At 40.7% G+C, this 19,644-nt stretch overlaps 2 protein-coding genes across 2 annotated transcripts in view; both read right to left on the bottom strand.

The window, feature by feature from the left end:
* Positions 1-19,644, bottom strand: part of LOC132892774 (H-2 class II histocompatibility antigen, A-U alpha chain-like) — an 85,215-nt gene that overhangs the window by 52,524 nt on the left and 13,047 nt on the right. The gene's annotated exons all lie outside the window — the stretch shown is intronic.
* On the bottom strand, positions 7,817-10,492 carry LOC132892692 (class II histocompatibility antigen, B-L beta chain-like). The gene is made up of 5 exons (XM_060931005.1): positions 10,358-10,492; positions 9,408-9,680; positions 8,838-9,119; positions 8,364-8,514; positions 7,817-7,856 (listed from the first exon to the last, which is right to left on the bottom strand). The coding sequence occupies exons 1-5, from the start codon at positions 10,413-10,415 to the stop codon at positions 7,817-7,819; spliced, it is 804 nt and encodes a 267-aa protein (XP_060786988.1). The 5' UTR covers positions 10,416-10,492.

Raw genomic sequence — 19,644 nt, 5'->3', positions numbered from 1 at the left:
GTGATACGCTGTGTTTTGTTACACATTCCTCCCGTAACCATCATTAATATCTTCTGTGCTTTTCTGTGCCACAGTAGCCCTCCTGTTGGTTTAGATCAGGCTTGTAGTACTCGAGTCCAGGACTCAGACCGGAGTCCGACTCGTGTCCTAATTTTAAGGACTTGTTACTTGACTTGGATTTGAGCACTGATGACTCGGACTCATGCATTAACTGCATTCGGACTCATAAATTGGAGACAAGGACTGATTTTTTCTTTATTTTTTGTCACATACGATAATAATTTGGCGTAAGATATTTATAGCTATATTAATTTTTGTACTAATTTCGTGCAAGAGTGTCACACCTGTGCGACTTGGTGCGTGCATCAGATAGACTCTCGGGCGCTCTGGACATCGCGCATGACAAGTGGACTCTCGCACACGCCATAAACGACTTGCACCTGCACAGGATTAAGGTGCAATCAACGTGCCTACATAAAACTGTGAAAACACACTTACTTTGTGAAGTATTGAGTTGCATTGCTGACACATTACTGAGCCTAATTTCCTTGTTTGGTTTCCTGATCCCCGATTCCCTGTTTCTCATCTTTGATCCTGCCGAGTCTATGATAGCCTGTTTGTGCCTCACTCGACATATCGCCTGTTCACCGTTTTACGATTTTGCCTGCCGTTCTGGATTGTTTACCATCTTCACTTGTATTAATAAACACACCTTCTGCACTTACATCCGTCTCCCAACCATCTCTGACAGAATACTTCACACTCCCTGATAAAGAGAAGCACATTCACCTGTTCATACGGCATGTTCAGGAACAAACTAATGTTAATGGCACTGAAACAGACATCGTCAAATTGTGCGGTTGGAGTCTTGTTCTCAGATTCGACTCAGACCAATTGTGGACTCGAATTGAAATTTTATTTAATGACTTGGACTTGACTCAGACTTGAACGCTGGGGACTCGAGACTGGACTCGGACTTGAGGTTTAGTGACTCGACTACAACCCTGGTTTAGATCAGATGGGATGGGCTTCATTGCTCTCTCTGTCAATCAGCCTCAGGCACACAACCCCCCAGTGCTGGTTCATGGTTTGTTCCTCCGCAGACCACATTCAGTCAGAACTCACAAATGCTGAGTGGGAGCAGCCCATAAGCCTTACCAGCGATGCTCCAAACCCAGTCATCTGGCAATAAGGTTCTGACTCTTATAAAAGTCACTCAGGATTTTACACCTGCCCATTTCTCCCACATCCAATATATTGACTATCAGAACTGAGTGTTTGCTTACTGTATAATAATGTGTATATATAAATATGCAATCCTGGATGTATAAATGACATTTTGATGAGCAAAAATTTAAACTATACTTACTGGAAGTGAGCTGCAACTGTATCAGATGAGTGCTTGATCAGCTTTAACAATGGGAATGTTTTCTGTAATGTGGAGCACAAAATAATCCAGAACACTGAATACACACAGTATTTTATTACATCAGTGTATTATATCATGGCCACTTCACACGTGATGTTTGTCAGGTGCACAGTGTGGTATGCTGGCAACAAAAATATAATTAAAAAATGTGGACAATATTTGTGGGTAAACACATACTGTATTGTTAAATTAAGAAAAAAAAAACTCAACGATTGAAAATGGATAAGATCTTTTACATATGACTATTCAGCCTTAATATAATGGATAAAATTATATAAAACAATATTAAAAATGGTTCTTTTATTCTTATGCATTTCCATTTGTATCTAAAATTGGGTTAAATTTATTTTATGTCTTGCTTTTATGCTATGTATTGCAATCACAAATGAAATCTCATTATTTGGGAGTTCATTATACACTGTAATATATATATATATATATATATATATATATATATATATATATATATATATATATATATCCTTCCTCTGGTGTTAGCTTTCTGTTACTATCTCATATGTTAATGGGTCGGTTTTGACCTGTGTCTAAAATCAGCCATAAAATACCCTAAAAACAATTATTTATCATCCAATTTGTTTCTTACCTCTTGGTTACCTTGTTAGCCTCCCTTATCCATGAAAAGATTGGTTTTTAATATTTTTGTCGTGGCCCCCTGGGCCTTTCTTTTAACAGCATACCCCTCGTTTTCAATATAAAAAAGTGGTCAAATGAACCTCAAGAAAATAATGTAAACAAATAAAAGGTTGTTCTGTTATCTGACTATTACTGAGGGGTATTAGATCACATCTTTTAAATGTTCAAAAAAAAAGATTTTAATTTTAATATTATCAAGTATAGTAACATCTATGGTGTTTCGGGTCAATTTCGACCCATATATATTTACTTCAAGAAAAGGGCAAAAAACAAGTCTTTTTTTTTTTCTGTTGACTATCAGTGGCCTCATTGCTGGATCTGTACACTCCAGCAAGGAGAAGAACACCAAAGTAGGCATACAGGCATGCCCAGATTTTTATGCCATATTTGCCTGGCTTACTGGGCATGTATTGCCGGAATGGGCATTTTCCACGGAAAGGGAGAAAACGTTCATCTATTGTCACCTCTGGCCCTGGGTTGAACATCAGTGGAAGGAGTTGCACCCATCTCTCCCAGACATCCCTGATGGGAGCAAGTTTGTCAGATTTTGCTCTGGTGTCTCTGTTGTCAAATCTGAGGACTCTTGATATCATTCGAAAGGTCTGAAGTGACATTGTTGCCCGGGAAATATTCCTGCCTGTCGATGCATCCCAGAGACTATCAGTGGCCTCATTGCTAGATCTGTACACTCCAGCAAGGAGAAGAACACAAATGTAGGCATCCAGGCATTCCTCATCAATGTCATTCCACATGTTGCCATGGACTTTTTTTCCTTCAAGGTTTGTCATAGCAATTATGACTTTTTTTAGTGACAATGGCATAAACAGATCAAAACATGACTTGATGTCACTTACTCTCGTCACAGCAAACCTTGTGATCCCAGGGGTCATTTTGATGACATTTGCAGCAGCTGTCCTGCCATGTACGTACTGAGCTCCAACTGATGTTGCCACTTTGGGATCTGAATGTTTCAGCAGGAGCAGCTTCAGCACCGGTGACCTCCTCATCAGACTGATCAGATGTGTCTGTGTCTTCCGGTTGAAACACCACATCATCTTCCTCCTCAGAGACCTGCTCATCTCCATCGCTATACTGCTCTGTGTCCTCTGCCTCATTATCAGCAAAGATATGATCCAGAGCTTGGCTTACATTCAGTCCTCATCTCATTGTTGCATGCTGTAAATTGGAGATGTGTACTCTGCAAGTCACCAACTCTAAACTCAATTGGCCTTACATGCCTGGACATGTCTGTCTTTGTTTGTTCTGTCAAACAGGCAAAGAGAAAAGCCCCTGACTGAAGCTCAAGTGGTTGGAGGAAGAGCTGGCTGTAGGCTGTTGGCTGATTGTGTGTTTATGATTTCAGTTTTGGCATTTATTATTGTTTTATAATCTTATATTTTAACTGGGTTGAAATTGACCCTGACAACACAAAGGTCACAATTTTCACCAGAGCATTTTATAATTTAGTAAAATTATTTTTTTGGATTTTATTTTGTTTAAATAGAAGTTCCTAACAAAGTCAAAAAGTCTTGATTCAATAAACAAATTTATGTAGTACTTTTATGCATGCTAAACCTAAAACGGGTCGGTGCCGACCCTAACACTAGAGGAAGGAGATATATATATATATATATATATATATATATATATATATCATCTCATTATCTCTAGCCGCTTTATCCTTCTACAGGGTCGCAGGCAAGCTAGAGCCTATCCCAGCTGACTACGGGCGAAAGGCAGGGTACACCCTGGACAAGTCGCCAGGTCATCACAGGGCTGGCACATACCGGTAGACACAGACAACCATTCACACTCACATTCACACCTACGGTCAATTTAGAGTCACCAGTTAACCTAACCTGCATGTCTTTGGACTGTGGGGGAAACCGGAGCACCCGGAGGAAACCCACGCGGACACGGGGAGAACATGCAAACTCCGCACAGAAAGGCCCTCGGCGGCCACAGGGCTCGAACCCGGACCTTCTTGCTGTGAGGCGACAGCGCTAACCACTACACCACCGTGCCGCCCACATATATATATATATATATATATATATATATATATATATATATATATTTGGCTATTCCAAAGAGCAATATAGCTTTTTTCTGCAAAAATTTCCATGGACATAACATATTAGGTCCAAGATTAAATTTATTTATAGATTATTTCTTCATGAGTTATTGAGGCATGGCATAATGTCTGACTCTACCTCATTTTTACATTACAGCCTGGAATAACTGATTTCATAAATACAGTATTACCAATATCAGTCAGGGAATGGGAGGCAGATGCAAGTGGGAATGCAAGCAGTCTTTTTAAAAGCAATACAATGGATATAGATCTACACAAATGTATAAAATGTGAACAAAGGTGAACTGCTGACACTTTTATAGACCTGACACCTTTCTGTTTTAGCCAGCATTAACTTTTTCAGCATTTTGTGCTACAGTAGCTCTTCTGTTCTTCTGGATGGTACCATATGTGCTATGTGAATCAATGAGCCTTTGGCACCCATGACCCTGTCACCAGTTCACCGGTTGTCTTTCCTTGGACCACTTTTGTTCAGTACTAACCACTGCATACCAGGAACACCCTGCAAGATGTACAGTACCATTTTGGAGATTCTCAAACCCAGTCATCTCACCATCACAGTTTTGGCAAAGTTGCTCATATTCATACACTTAGCCATTTTTCCTGCTTCCAACACATCAACTTCAAGAACTGACTGTTCTCTTTCTTGCTGCCTAATATATCCCACCACTTGATTGGTGACACTGTAATGAGATAATCAATGATATTCACTTCACTGATCAGCGGTTTTAATGTTATGGCTGATCAGTGAAAATATTTCCTCAAACACATCCCGCTGGTTTCAGATTTCCTCTATGTTTTACATCTTCATGTTAGCCAAATGCTAACATACAGCATAATCACCTACACATAAGCAGTGAGAGCAAGAGACTGAAAGATGATGATTTCTGACTCGTGGGTTTATTACACTGCAGCCAAAATCACTTTTAATATCAGTGAGTGTGATGCTATTATTGTGAAACTTCCATCCATCCATTATCCGTAATTGCTTATCCTGTGCACAGTCGCAGGCAAGCTGGATCCTATCCCAACTGACTATGGGTGAGAGGCGGGGTTCACCCTGGACAAGTCACCAGGTCATCACAGGTCTGACACAGAGAGACACACATCCATTCACACTCACATTCACACCTACAGTCAATTTAGAGCCACCAATGATCCTAACCTGCATGTCTTTGGACTGTGGGGGAAACCGGAGCACCCGGAGGAAACCCACACAGACATGGGGAGAACATGCAAACTCCACAAAGAAAGGCCCCTGTCAGCTGCTGGGCTTGAACCCAGCACCTTCCCGCTGTGAGGTGACAGTGCTAACCACGACACCACTGTGCCGCCTATTGTGAAACTTGTTTATTTTATTTCAATCAATCAATCAATCAATCAATCAATCAATCAATCAATCAATCAATCAATCAATCAAGTCAGGCTATTACTGTAATAAGAAATTGAAATCATCCACAACCTGTACATCCATACACCCTGAACCCTAACCTGCTCGAACCCTCACCTGTTCAAGTATAACCTGTCTGAATTGTAAGCCACGTTGAATGAAATAGGACATTGGATCTATACCAGGGTGGAATCCTGTTCCAGATTTGATAGCTGTAATACGGTTTATACCTTTCACTCACAGCTGAAACTCCACATGTTAAAGTATTTCTCAATCTCAGGCTACAAGATTTGATCTTGCTGATCCAAAGGTTGTGATGTCAAATCCCATGACTGAAAGGAAGTCACAGTTAGGCCTGTAAATATCACACTTAACTCTCAGCTGGTCACCTCTGTGCTTTATTTATGTTGGGAAGCCATGGCCTAATGGTTAGAGAAGCAGCTTGGGGAATAAAAGGTTGCTGGTTCAGTTCCCTGGACCAATAAGTCATTTAATCTCCAACTGCTCCCCAGGCTGCTCAGGGTATGTTGTATGCTGCTCTGGTTAAGAGTGTCTGATAAATGCCTGTAATGTAACATTATGCTTCGCTTACATGATTAAAATTTTCTGACAGAATAATAAATGCACTGTTATAGAAAGTAGACAGTAAATCAAATCATTGTGTATATTTTCTGGTGTTGCAGATTAAAAATAATGACAAGATTACAGCTCTGAGTTTTTTCAAAGCTAAAGAACACATTTTAGAATCAGCTTAATGACTCTCCTGATTAAAAGCATCATCTTATAAACTCAAAATGATCCATCGCACTGAAAACCATTTCATTTTTAAATTCATTTCATTCTTCCTCTTATTATTATTATTATTATTATTATTATTATTATTTATGCATTGATTTTTTTTTTTTTTCCAGAGGAAGTGAAGCTCCCGACCCCAAACTGGACCTGATTCTCCACTTCAGTTTGAATTAAGTTCATAATGTATAATCCAGTCGTAATGACGCCACAGAAATACAGCAGGATTAAAAGTTTACTCATAAGAACTGTGTTAATTTCATCAGCTATATAATGCAACATATATAAATCTGTCTAATGATATTTATGAATATAATTTAAGAGTCATTTACCGTTTTAAAGAAAATTTTACATCAATTTCTTTTACAACCAAAAGTTTATTAAGAGTCAGCATCCATACAGAATCAAAAATCAATCCAGTTCTTACCATTAAAATGAAATTATGTGACTGATGATACAAAACCAGAAATTTACAGATAACTATTAGTATTTAATCATAATAAACAGCGTCACTAAAACTGAGGAAGTGATCCAGGTTAAAATAGACTGTAGGGGGCGCTCATGATTTCTCATCTCATCTCATCTCATTATCTCTAGCCGCTTCATCCTTCTACAGGGTCGCAGGCAAGCTGGAGCCTATCCCAGCTGACTACGGGCGAAAGGCGGGGTACACCCTGGACAAGTCGCCAGGTCATCACAGGGCCGACACATAGACAAAGACAACCATTCACACTCACATTCACACCTACGGTCAATTTAGAGTCACCAGTTAACCTAACCTGCATGTCTTTGGACTGTGGGGGAAACCGGAGCACCCGGAGGAAACCCACGCGGACACGGGAAGAACATGCAAACTCCGCACAGAAAGGCCCTCGCCGGCCACGGGGCTCCAACCCGGATCTTCTTACTGTGAGGCGACAGCGCTAACCACTACACCACCGTGCCGCCCGCTCATGATTTAATAATGAAAATTTTACAAGGCTACATTTACTTCTGTAATAGTAATTAATTATTTCATAACTTTCAGATGCATTATAAGGAATTAATTTATACATTTTTAAGCTGAATGTAGTATCTAAGCTCAATTTGTCAAATTTCTACTCAAGAACTCTTATAAAGCCTATAATCAAGATATTTAACATCAGTTTCAGCAAAATCTGACAGAAAGCTGGTCTTACATTAAGGAAAGTGATAATACAGACGCAGATGCACATATTATGAAATGCTCATTTCTCAGCAGGTTCTAATTGTTCGGAATAAAGCAGATATTTAACAGATAAAGCGATTTCAGCAAACACTCCAGTGTTTCTCTGCTCACAGACCTGTAAAAATTACCATCACATGTGTGAGCTTAAAAATCATCACATTTCAGCTTAACTGTAGCTAAACAGTGAGCATTATGGGTAAATTAACTCCATCCAATATGGGGAATGAAGCTGAAACCAACATGTCAACTTCAAATGATGCCTGTGTTTATGTCGGCACCAGGATCCGTCCTGTGAACACAAATCAGAAATAAAGCAGAAGGATGAATATCAGGTAGCAAGGTTAAATATTAATTATTAATAGCACTTCAATTTGGGGCAGCACGGTGGTGTAGTGGTTAGCGCTGTCGCCTCACAGCAAGAAGGTCCGGGTTCGAGCCCCGTGGCCGGCGAGGGCCTTTCTGTGTGGAGTTTGCATGTTCTCCCCGTGTCCGCGTGGGTTTCCTCCGGGTGCTCCGGTTTCCCCCACAGTCCAAAGACATGCAGGTTAGGTTAACTGGTGACTCTAAATTGAGCGTAGGTGTGAATGTGAGTGTGAATGGTTGTCTGTGTCTATGTGTCAGCCCTGTGATGACCTGGCGACTTGTCCAGGGTGTACCCCGCCTTTCGCCCGTAGTCAGCTGGGATAGGCTCCAGCTTGCCTGCGACCCTGTAGAACAGGACAAAGCGGCTAGAGATAATGAGATGAGATGAGAGCACTTCAATTTTAATAACAAATACACAGATGTCCTAATACACGTTTCTGTTTGTAGATTTCCTGCAATCCTCCACTGACCTGAGCATTTCTTCCTGTAGTAGATGAATCCAGCAGCTGAAAGCACGATTCCCAACACCAGCCCTGAAGCCCCGATAGCAATCTTACTCTTATCAGGTTCAGACATCGAGGGATCTGAGACAGAAAGGGGTTTATATAGATAGATTACAAAAATAACTCATATAATAGCAGTTAATAGCAGCACTAAGCGCTATGGAATAGCATTTTTATACAAAAACAGTGTTAAGAACTACTTTTACTTTCAGCTATGAAAAAAACCCGAATAAATTTTATTTGATGATTATATATATTTTAAGTCGTTGATTATTGTTGTTGGCTGAACACCAGGTTTTGAAAGATGAGTTATGATGTGAGTGAAACAGGATCTCTGTTTTTTTAAGCTCAGTTCATGACAATAGACTCAGATATTTAGATCTGACTGTGATGATCAGACTCACCCCACTTATAGACCATGGGCTTTTGGAAGCTGGCGTGTTGCACCACACAGGAGATCTCCTCTCCAGATTCAGGCATGTACTCCAGATGTGAGTGGATCTGATAGTACCAGTCTCCATCAGCCATCTCCTCAGTGTACGTCACATCACCCTCAATCTCTTTCCCGTTTCTCAGCCAGGTCACCTCAATCTTTGGGGGGTAAAAGCTGTAAGCGCTGCACATCAGCCTGGCTGGGTGAGTGCCATCTGACTTCTTTACCAAAGTGACCTTAACCCGGGGCTCAACTGCACAATTAAAACACAACAACATCAACTTACAGCTGAGAGTCATTCATTATAAACTAATAATAATAATAATAATAATAATATGTAGGTATCTAAAAGGTAATCAGTTTAATTAGGTAACTAGTAAGCTACAGAAGAGCAGCTCGGTGTGTATTATACATGCATTTAAATGCAACTAAAATATTAAACTGAACTAAAAATAATGTAAAATCTGTTACAGGCATACATCATGAGGAAATACTGGGAATATTACTGAATTAAAGTTTTGAGGTTCACAAATAATCTCACCTGCTTTACTGAGGACGGCGCTGTAGTAAATCTGAGCATTGGGCTTACAGAAACTTTCCACAGCAGCTTTCCGTGCTTGCAGCATTGCAGTGTCATTGTTAAATCTCTCTGCGTTATAGATGCCGTGTGCAGTGTATCCCACATACTTCCCCAGAGTGCTGTTAAACTCTATGTATTTGATCTTATTGAAGGTGTAAGACAGTATGAACTCCATGTCACTGAGACCATCAGAGCTCCAGAAGCACCAAACTTCCGTTGTCTCGGAATGCCCATCTGAGAGAAAAATAACACCAAAGCTTTATTTCACTGCTAAAACTGAGAGTAATACAGCTTTTATTTTGAATCGATTTTAATCTCATCTCATCTCATTATCTCTAGCCGCTTTATCCTGTTCTACAGGGTCGCAGGCAAGCTGGAGCCTATCCCAGCTGACTACAGGCGAAAGGCGGGGTTCACCCTGGACAAGTCGCCAGGTCATCACAGGGCTGACACATAGACACAGACAACCATTCACACTCACATTCACACCTACGCTCAATTTAGAGTCACCAGTTAACCTAACCTGCATGTCTTTGGACTGTGGGGGAAACCGGAGCACCCGGAGGAAACCCACGCGGACACGGGGAGAACATGCAAACTCCACACAGAAAGGCCCTTGCCGGCCACGGGGCTCGAACCCAGGACCTTCTTGCTGTGAGGCCACAGCGCTAACCACTACACCACCGTGCCGCCATCGATTTTAATGTTTATTTTAAAAACTAATTCTGTACTTAAACCTGCCTTTAAACACTAAATCAATAAATAAATAAATCTGCAGTTCTGTAAGATTCCTCTGACAAATTTACATCCTTTCTTTTGTTTATTTGTCTGTTAACTTTTTTTTTTAACAGAGCACGTGGTGTTTTTTTTCTTTAACACAGCCTAACCTCAGCAGCTGATCTAATACTCACTTGCTGTGTGCAGGATGGCAGGCAGTAAGAGGAGCAGTATTCTCAGCAGCTCCGACATTGTTCCTCTCTGAGTGTGTTCTCTTACTGAGGAAAGTGTGGGTGAAGCAGCTCTACTCTACACACACACACACACACACACACACACACACACACACACACCAATCCTGCACCACACACACACACACACACACACCAATCCTGCACCACACACACACACACAGTCACATGTTTCCAGGCAGAATTCAAACCAATACTGTTCACCTGTTAAAGCTGTCAGGTTTAAATCCAGCAGTTCACTATTTAAAACTTCTGAATTCATCAGTTAAGACAAGTTCAGGATTATTTCTCTCTCAAACTGCAAAGATAATAATAATAATAATAATAATAATAATAATAATAATAATGATACATTTCTCATTTTCAGTTCACAAAATATAGAAGAATATGGGCTGTTTTTCTTGAACACACACACACACACACACACACACACACACACACACACACACACACATTATAGAAACAAAACTGATCAAAACAAACCAAATACACCAAATAATTGTGATCATCAGCTCAGGAAGCTCAACCTGTCTAAGGAGCTGCTGACACAATTCTACTCTGCCATCATTCAGTCTGTTCTCTGCTCTTCCATCACTGTTTGGTTTGGATCGGTCACCAAACAGGAGAAGAACAGACTGCAACGGACAATAAGGTCTGCAGAGAAAATTATTGGTGTCAGCCTGCCCTCCATCCAAGACCTGTACCTGTCCAGAGTCAGGAAACAGGCAGGTAACATCTCTGCAGGCCCATCACACCCTGGTCACAAACTGTTTAAACTTCTCCCCTCTGGGAGACGCTACAGATCACTGTACGCAAAAACAACCAGACACAAGAACATTTTTTTCCCTCAGTCTGTCAGTCTCTGTGATGAACAGCTGAAACCGGACTCAAATATCGTTAACATCAACTGTGAAATATCTGCACACTCATACCGTCATTCTGTGCACACTGTATATTTATATTTACTCAGTCATCCTTGCACTATGCACCATTTTGCACCAAAAAAATTTAAAAAAAATCCCTGTCTATACATATATTTACCCTTCTACATGTACATAGCTTTTTGTTTTGTTTTTTGTCTACACTTTTTTTTAAATCTGTTTGTACTAAGAGAGCTAAGTGAAACCGGAGTCAAATTCCTCATGTGTGTTCACATACCTGGCAATAAAAGTGATTCTGATTCTAATAATAATACAACCCCAAATCAGGAAAAGTCGGGACGGTGTGGAAAATGCAAATAAAAAAATAATAATAATAAAGCAGGATTTTTAAGTGTACTTTGACTTGTATTTCATTGCAGACAGAATGAACCCAAGATATCTCGTGTTTTGTTGGTCAACTTCATTTAATTTGTTGTGCTTCAGACACAGGACCATTTTTTGGAATGTAACACAATCCAAAAAAAATTGGGACAAGGAAAGTTAGGGCGAGTAATGAGGTACAACAATTACAGTGGTGCTTGAAAGTTTGTGAACCCTTTAGAATTTTCTATATTTCTGCATAAATATGACCTAAAACATCATCAGATTTTCACACAAGTCCTAAAAGTAGATAAAGAGAACCCAGTTAAACAAATTAGACAAAAATATTATACTTGGTCATTTATTTATTGAGGAAAATGATCCAATATTATATATCTGTGAGTGGCAAAAGTATGTGAACCTTTACTTTCAGTATCTGGTGTGACCCCCTTGTGCAGCAATAACTGCAACTAAACGTTTGCGGTAACTGTTGATCAGTCCTGCACACCGGCTTGGAGGAATTTTAGCCCGTTCCTCCATACAGAACAGCTTCAATTCTGGGATGTTGGTGGGTTTCCTCACATGAACTGCTCACTTCAGGTCCTTCCACAACATTTCCATTGGATTAAGGTCAGGACTTTGACTTGGCCATTCCAAAACATTAACTTTATTCTTCTTTAACCATTCTTTGGTAGAACGATTTGTGTGCTTAGGGTCGTTGTCTTGCTGCATGACCCACCTTCTCTTGAGATTCAGTTCATGGACAGATGTTCTGACGTTTTCCTTTAGAATTCGCTGGTATAATTCAGAATTCATTGTTCCATCAATGATGACAAGCCGTCCTGGCCCAGATGCAGCAAAACAGGCCCAAACCATGATACTACCACCACCATGTTTCACAGATGGGATAAGGTTCTTATGCTGGAATGCAGTGTTTTCCTTTCTCCAAACATAACGCTTCTCATTTAAACCAAAAAGTTCTATTTTGGTCTCATCCGTCCACAAAACATTTTTCCAATAGCCTTCTGGCTTGTCCACGTGATCTTTAGCAAACTGCAGATGAGCAGCAATGTTCTTTTTGGAGAGCAGTGGCTTTCTCCTTGCAACCCTGCCATGCACACCATTGTTGTTCAGTGTTCTCCTGATGGTGGACTCATGAACATTAACATTAGCCAATGTGAGAGAGGCCTTCAGTTGCTTAGAAGTTACCCTGGGGTCCTTTGTGACCTCGCCAACTATTACACGCCTTGCTCTTGGAGTGATCTTTGTTGGTCGACCACTCCTGGGGAGGGTAACAATGGTCTTGAATTTCCTCCATTTGTACACAATCTGTCTGACTGTGGATTGGTGGAGTCCAAACTCTTTAGAGATGGTTTTGTAACCTTTTCCAGCCTGATGAGCATCAACAACGCTTTTTCTGAGGTCCTCAGAAATCTCCTTTGTTCATGCCATGATACACTTCCACAAACATGTGTTGTGAAGATCAGACTTTGATAGATCCCTGTTCTTTAAATAAAACAGGATGCCCACTCACACCTGATTGTCATCCCATTGATTGAAAACACCTGACTCTAATTTCATCTTCAAATTAACTGCTAATCCTAGAGGTTCACATACTTTTGCCTCTCACAGATATGTAATATTGGATCATTTTCCTCAATAAATAAATGTCCAAGTATAATATTTTTGTCTCATTTGTTTAACTGGGTTCTCTTTATCTACTTTTAGGACTCGTGTGAAAATCTGATGATGTTTAAGGTCATATTTATGCAGAAATATAGAAAATTCTAAAGGGTTCACAAACTTTCAAGCACCACTGTAAATCATGATGTGATGTGAAACAGGTGAAAACAACAGGTGACTGTAATCATGATTTGGGACAAAATCAGTATCCAGGAAAGGCCGAGTCTTTGAGGAGTAAAGACGGGCCGAGGATCTCCAGTTTATCAACAAATGGGTGAGAAAATTATTGAAATGTTTTAAAACAATGTTTCTCAAAGAAAGAGAGGAAGGGATTTGAAAATTTCACCCTATACGGTGCATAATATCATTAAACCATTCAATGAAATCTGGAGGAATTTCAGTGCATAAAGAGCAAAGGGCCCAAGTACGCTGGCCGGAAAGTGCAAAACAAAATTACAAACCATGAAACACTTTTATATTTTATAAACACTTACATTTTATGAAACTAAATTACATTAGCAAAACACTTTGTTTCGCATCTTGTCAATTTGTTTTCTAAGATGTAAATTTGTTTTGTCCTTGGTAAAAGTGTTTTGCTCATGTCATTTTGCTTTATAAAATGTAAAAGTGTTTCACAGTTTGTAATTTTGTTTTGCACTTCCCAGCCACCGTACTCAAGCCTAATCTGAATCCCCGTGATCTCCGATCCCTCAGATGGCACTGCATCAAGAACCGTCATTCATCTACAGCTGATAGAACCACAGGGGCTCGGGATTACTCTGGAAAACCTTTATCAAGCTACAATGCAGAGTTGCATCTTTACATCCACAAACACCAGTTAAAACTTTACTGTGCAAAAAGGAAGCCTTATATTAACTGTGTCCAGAAGCGCCATCGGCTTCTCTGGGCTCGTAGGAGTCTGGGATGGACCATCACACAGTGGGAACGGGTATTGTGGTCAGATAATTCAGTAGTCCAGGTCTTTTTTGGAAGAAATTGACACCATGTGCTCAGGACCAAAGATGAAAAGGGCCATGCAGACTGTTAGCAGGAACAAGTCCAAAAGCCAGGGTGTGTCACGGTATGGGGTTGGGTCAATACCCTCGGCGAAGGTAACTTACACTTCTGTGATGGAGCATTAATGCAGAAAAGTACACTGAGATTTTGGAGAAACATCTGCTGCCTTCAAGGCGACGTCTTTTCCAGGGAGATTTCAACAAGACAATGCAAAACCACATTCTGCACACATTACAAAGGCGTGGCTGTGGAAGAAGAGGGCGTGTCCCCTCTGTCCCCAATAGAGAATGTGTGGAGAATTAAGAAAGAAAGAAAGAAAGAAAGAAAGAAAGAAAGAAAGCACAACTTTATTCATCACACACTTGTGAAATTCCTCTCTGCATTTAACCCATCTGAAGCAGTGAACACACACATGAGCAATGAGCACACACACACACACACACACACACACACACACACACACACACACACACACACACATATCCAGAGCAGAAATGAAAAATATGACAGTGACGACCCCATTCTGTTACACACCTTAAGACCTGTTTACAGGAAGAACAGAACAAACGATAACACCTGAAACACTTCATCACTTGGAGTCTTCAGTCCACAAACATCTTAAGTGTTGGGAGAAGGAACGGGAAAGTGGGAAATGCTTTACTGTCCCAACTGTTTTGAAATGTGTTGCAAGAATGAAAATTGAAATGAGTGTTTATTTTGAATGAATGAATGAAAATAAATTAATAACATAAAACATCAAATAATGTGCCTTTGAATTGAATTGTTTAGAATTCAATCCAGGTCAAAGATTATTTATAGCTCATTGTTTTCAGTTTTAATTTCAATTTTAACACACCATCCTAACTGATTTGATGCTTTAAAATCAATAATAATAATAACTTGTTAGAGATTTGCATTATGATGTGTTTTTGTTGAGTATTGTATATATGAATTGTAAAAGATGTTTGGGGTGGTCCTGATGCTGATTCTGCTTATTTTAAAGCTTCATTTCTTTTTGGAGGAGGGAAAACAACCTTCAAGGGTTTTGACAAACAAACAAATAAATACATTTAATTTTAATATTATTAAGAAAATATTAAATATAATTAAGAATATATTATGCTTGGCTAGTTACTGACTTTTATTTTGACCCCAGCTCTCTCTCTGACCTTTCACCTGTGATGTAATATCCTCCTTCGCCTTGTTGAGGAAGGAGCTGAACAGCATGTTTTCATCTCTGGTGTTACTCGACAGTCATTAAGTTATGTTGTATTTATAAGCCGGAGTAAAATGTGTACAGTATTTGTCACAAACAACCTTTCTATTTATATTTTTATTGAATATGTTATCTCATCTCGCTCATCTCATCTCATTATCTCTAGCCGCTTTATCCTTCTACAGGGTCGCAAGCACTTTATTTTACTACATGCGAATGCTGTGATGCTAATGGATGTTTATGTTGCCTTTTCATACATGTCAACCCCTTTGGGCGTCCACCTGTAGTATCAGAGGAAGAAATCCATAAAATCAACATAAAATCCTTATAGCCTTCAAATCGCACCAAACTTAATAAATAAATAAGTAAATATAACTTACCTGAGAACTTCGTCCAGCATGTCGAAAATCGCCTCGGCCGTGCCGATATTGCACACGGGCATGTCTAGGATTCTTGACTTCGCCCCTCTGTTTATGTCGAAGATCCGCACCAAAACGGCCAGTCGCTTGTCCGTCTTTTTGTCATTGGATTCATCGATCAAGGAAAATGGTGACGTCCGGCAGTGCTGGATGATCGGTAGTGTAGCTTCGGGGGCCAAGCTCTTTTTGATTATTTGCGTTGTTTTGGTGCGCCTACAGCTGGTAGATTTCGCAATCATACTGTCCGTGCAAATTCGTGGCAACAGTTCTGTCAGGTGGTCCGCAACGGCTAGCGGCAAATTGTGCTGAGCAATAAAATTACAGATCGTAACTTCTGCACTTATTACACTTGTTGGTTGATCATCGGTCTTAGGCTTTGCAAACATCGTCATTTGCGGCTGATTCTGTTTCTGGTGCAAATTTCACTGATGTAGTTTGGACCTCATGTGTTCCCTCACGTCGTAAACTCCAGACGCCGCAACTTTTATATCTCGCACACAAACTGTGCAGTGCACGTACTCCTCATTTTTCGCCTGAACAATGACACCATTAAATGTCTCCTTCCATTCAGGAAGATACCGCCCGTCGTATCTCATTTTCTTTCTCGGTGTTCCCATTCTTTCACTCAGCAGACGCTATTCAAAATCTCTCAGGTGTAAACAATGTCGCTCTGCACAATGAGAAAATCGTTCGAACAATGACCATTTGGCGCGTTTAAATGCAGATCATGCGCATGACCGGAATGAGCGAAGTCTCGCAGTCGCGATACTGCACGAGGCTTGAGGAATAAACATCCAGTTTCACATAGTCTGGGTTATCTGCCCCTGCATACACACTGTTCTTTGTCTATAAATCGAGCTTTTGTATGTTTTTGCGACGATCAGCTGACAATGTTCAAGTAAGATACAAAAAATAAATTTAGGTCAGAAAATACTGAAAATCCGTAAGACTTTGTTTATACGCCCGTACGCCCTTGAAATGAGCTAAAATCCGTATAATTTCCGGACAATCCGTATAGCTTGACATGTCAAATAAAATCAAATCAAGTTTATTTGTATAGCGCTTTTAACAATAAACATTGTCGCAAAGCAGCTTTACAGAATTTGAACGACTTAAAACATGAGATAATTTTATCCCTAATCTATCCCCAATGAGCAAGCCTGTGGCGACGGTGGCAAGGAAAAACTCCCTCAGACGACATGAGGAAGAAACCTCGAGAGGAACCAGACTCAAAAGGGAACCCATCCTCATTTGGGCAACAACAGACAGCCTGACTATAATATTAACAGTTTTAACATGTATGCCTTTTTTCTCCACTTCCGGTGTTAAAGCATGGCATTAATTACAGTTGTAATGAATAATTGTACCTCACTCCGGGACTGAGTCCACCGGGGGAGAGGGATTGTTTTCAGTGGGGTTTCTTTCTTTCTTTGATGTTACAGGAAAACAGCTGGACTTCATGAAACTTTCAGGATAGATGGACATTGGTTTCAAATAGAACCTCCAACATTTTGGGGGTCATCCGGTCAAGGTTTTTGTGGCCACTGTTTCATATTGAAGCGGTAGGTTATGTCATCGCGCTGAAAGAATGTAAGAGTGTAACAATTGCACAGCACGGTGTGTCCTGATTGGCTGAGAGCAGCACAGTGTGTCCTGATTGGCTGAGAGCAGTGCAGTGTGTCCTGACTGGCTGAGAGCAGCACAGTGTGTCCTGATTGGCTGAGAGCAGCACGGTGTGTCCTGACTGGCTGAGAGCAGCGCAGTGTGTCCTGACTGGCTGAGAGCAGTGCGGTGTGTCCTGACTGGCTGAGAGCAGCACGGTGTGTCCTGATTGGCTGAGAGCAGCACGGTGTGTCCTGACTGGCTGAGAGCAGCGCAGTGTGTCCTGAATGGCTGAGAGCAGCGTGATGTGTCCTGATTGGCTGAGAGCAGCGCGGTGTGTCCTGATTGGCTGAGAGCAGCGCAGTGTGTCCTGATTGGCTGAGAGCAGCACAGTGTGTCCTGATTGGCTGAGAGCAGCACGGTGTGTCCTGACTGGCTGAGAGCAGCGCGGTGTGTCCTGATTGGCTGAGGGCAGCGTGGTGTGTCCTGATTGGCTGAGAGCAGCATGGTGTGTCCTGATTGGCTGAAAACAGCAGAGAATCAGAGTCAGAACCATGTTTATTGGCTAAGTACTGTATGTTCACACACAAGGTCACCAAAAAGGCCAAAATCATTTTTTCGTGATATTTTCCGTCATATTCATCGTAAGTGCTACCGGGCGAGGTTTGTTTTGCCTGGAAACACTTGGTTTTTCTCTTTGTTTCTCAAGGCGTGTTCATTTATCATTTTGATAATGTGTTTTTTGTACAAATGCGAGCAGTGATTTACAGGCAGGGCATGGGCTTTGTGCTTCCGGGTTAGAGCTCTATGACAGGAAGTGTTCAAGCGGGAGAGCAACTTTATAATTATCCAGCTATACATTTAAACCCTTTAGAATTTTCTATATTTCTGCATAAATATGACCCAAAACATCATCAGATTTTCACACAAGTCCTAAAAGTAGATAAAGAGAACACAGTTAAACAAATGAGACAAAAATATTATACTTGGCCATTTACTTATTGAGGAAAATGATCCAATTTTACATATCTGTGAGTGGCAAAAGTATGTGAACCTTTGCTTTCAGTATCTGGTGTGACCCCCTTGTGCAGCAATAACTGCAACTAAATGTTTGCGGTAACTGTTGATCAGTCCTGCACACCGGCTTGGAGGAATTTTAGCCCGTTCCTCCGTACAGAACAGCTTCAACTCTGGGATGTTGGTGGGTTTCCTCACATGAACTGCTCGCTTCAGGTACTTCCACAACATTTTGATTGGATTAAGGTCAGGACTTTGACTTGGCCATTCCAAAACATTAATTTTATTCTTCTTTAACCATTCTTTGGTAGAGCGACTTGTGTGCTTAGGGTCATTGCCTTGCTGCATGACCCACCTTCTCTTGAGATTCACTTCATGGACAGATGTCCTGACATTTTCCTTTAGAATTCGTTGGTATAATTCAGAATTCATTGTTCCATCAATGATGGCAAGCCGTGCTGGCCCAGATGCAGCAAAACAGGCCCAAACCATGATGCTACCACCACCATATTTCACAGATGGGATAAGGTTCTTATGCTGGAAAGCAGTGTTTCCCTTTCTCCAAACATAACGCTTCTCATTTAAAACAAAAAGTTCTACTTTGGTCTCATCTGTCTACAAAACATTTTTCCAATAGCCTTCTGGCTTGTCCACATGATCTTTAGCAAACTGCAGATGAGCAGCAATGTTCTTTTTGGAGAGCAGTGGCTTTCTCCTTGCAACCCTGCCATGCACACCATTGTTGTTCAGTGTTCTCCTGATGATGGACTCATGAACATTCACATTAGCCAATGTGAGAGAGGCCTTCAGTTGCTTAGAAGTTACCCTGGGGTCCTTTGTGGCTTCGCTGACTATTACACGCCTTGCTCTTGGAGTGATCTTTGTTGGTCGACCACTCCTGGGGAGGGTAATAATGGTATTGAATTTCCTCCATTTGTACACAATCTGTCTGACTGTGGATTGTTGGAGTTCAAACTCTTTAGAGATGGTTTTGTAACCTTTTCCAGCCTGATGAGCATTAACAACGCTTTTTCT

Source organism: Neoarius graeffei, chromosome 10, assembly GCF_027579695.1.
Source record: "Neoarius graeffei isolate fNeoGra1 chromosome 10, fNeoGra1.pri, whole genome shotgun sequence".
NCBI classification, from domain to species: Eukaryota; Metazoa; Chordata; class Actinopteri; order Siluriformes; family Ariidae; genus Neoarius; species Neoarius graeffei.
The sequence above is the reverse complement of the archived record's forward strand: the minus strand, read 5'-3'. Positions and strand labels throughout refer to the sequence as shown.

Coding starts and splice junctions, on each gene's coding strand:
- LOC132892692 (XM_060931005.1), bottom strand. CDS start 10,415: ATGTCGGAGCTGCTGAGAATACTGCTCCTCTTACTGCCTGCCATCCTG. Junction 9,681..10,357: donor TGCCATCCTGCACACAGCAA/GTGAGTATTAGA, acceptor TTTTTCTCTCAG/ATGGGCATTCCGAGACAACG. Junction 7,857..8,363: donor GGAAATCTACAAACAGAAAC/GTGTATTAGGAC, acceptor TTGTGTTCACAG/GACGGATCCTGGTGCCGACA.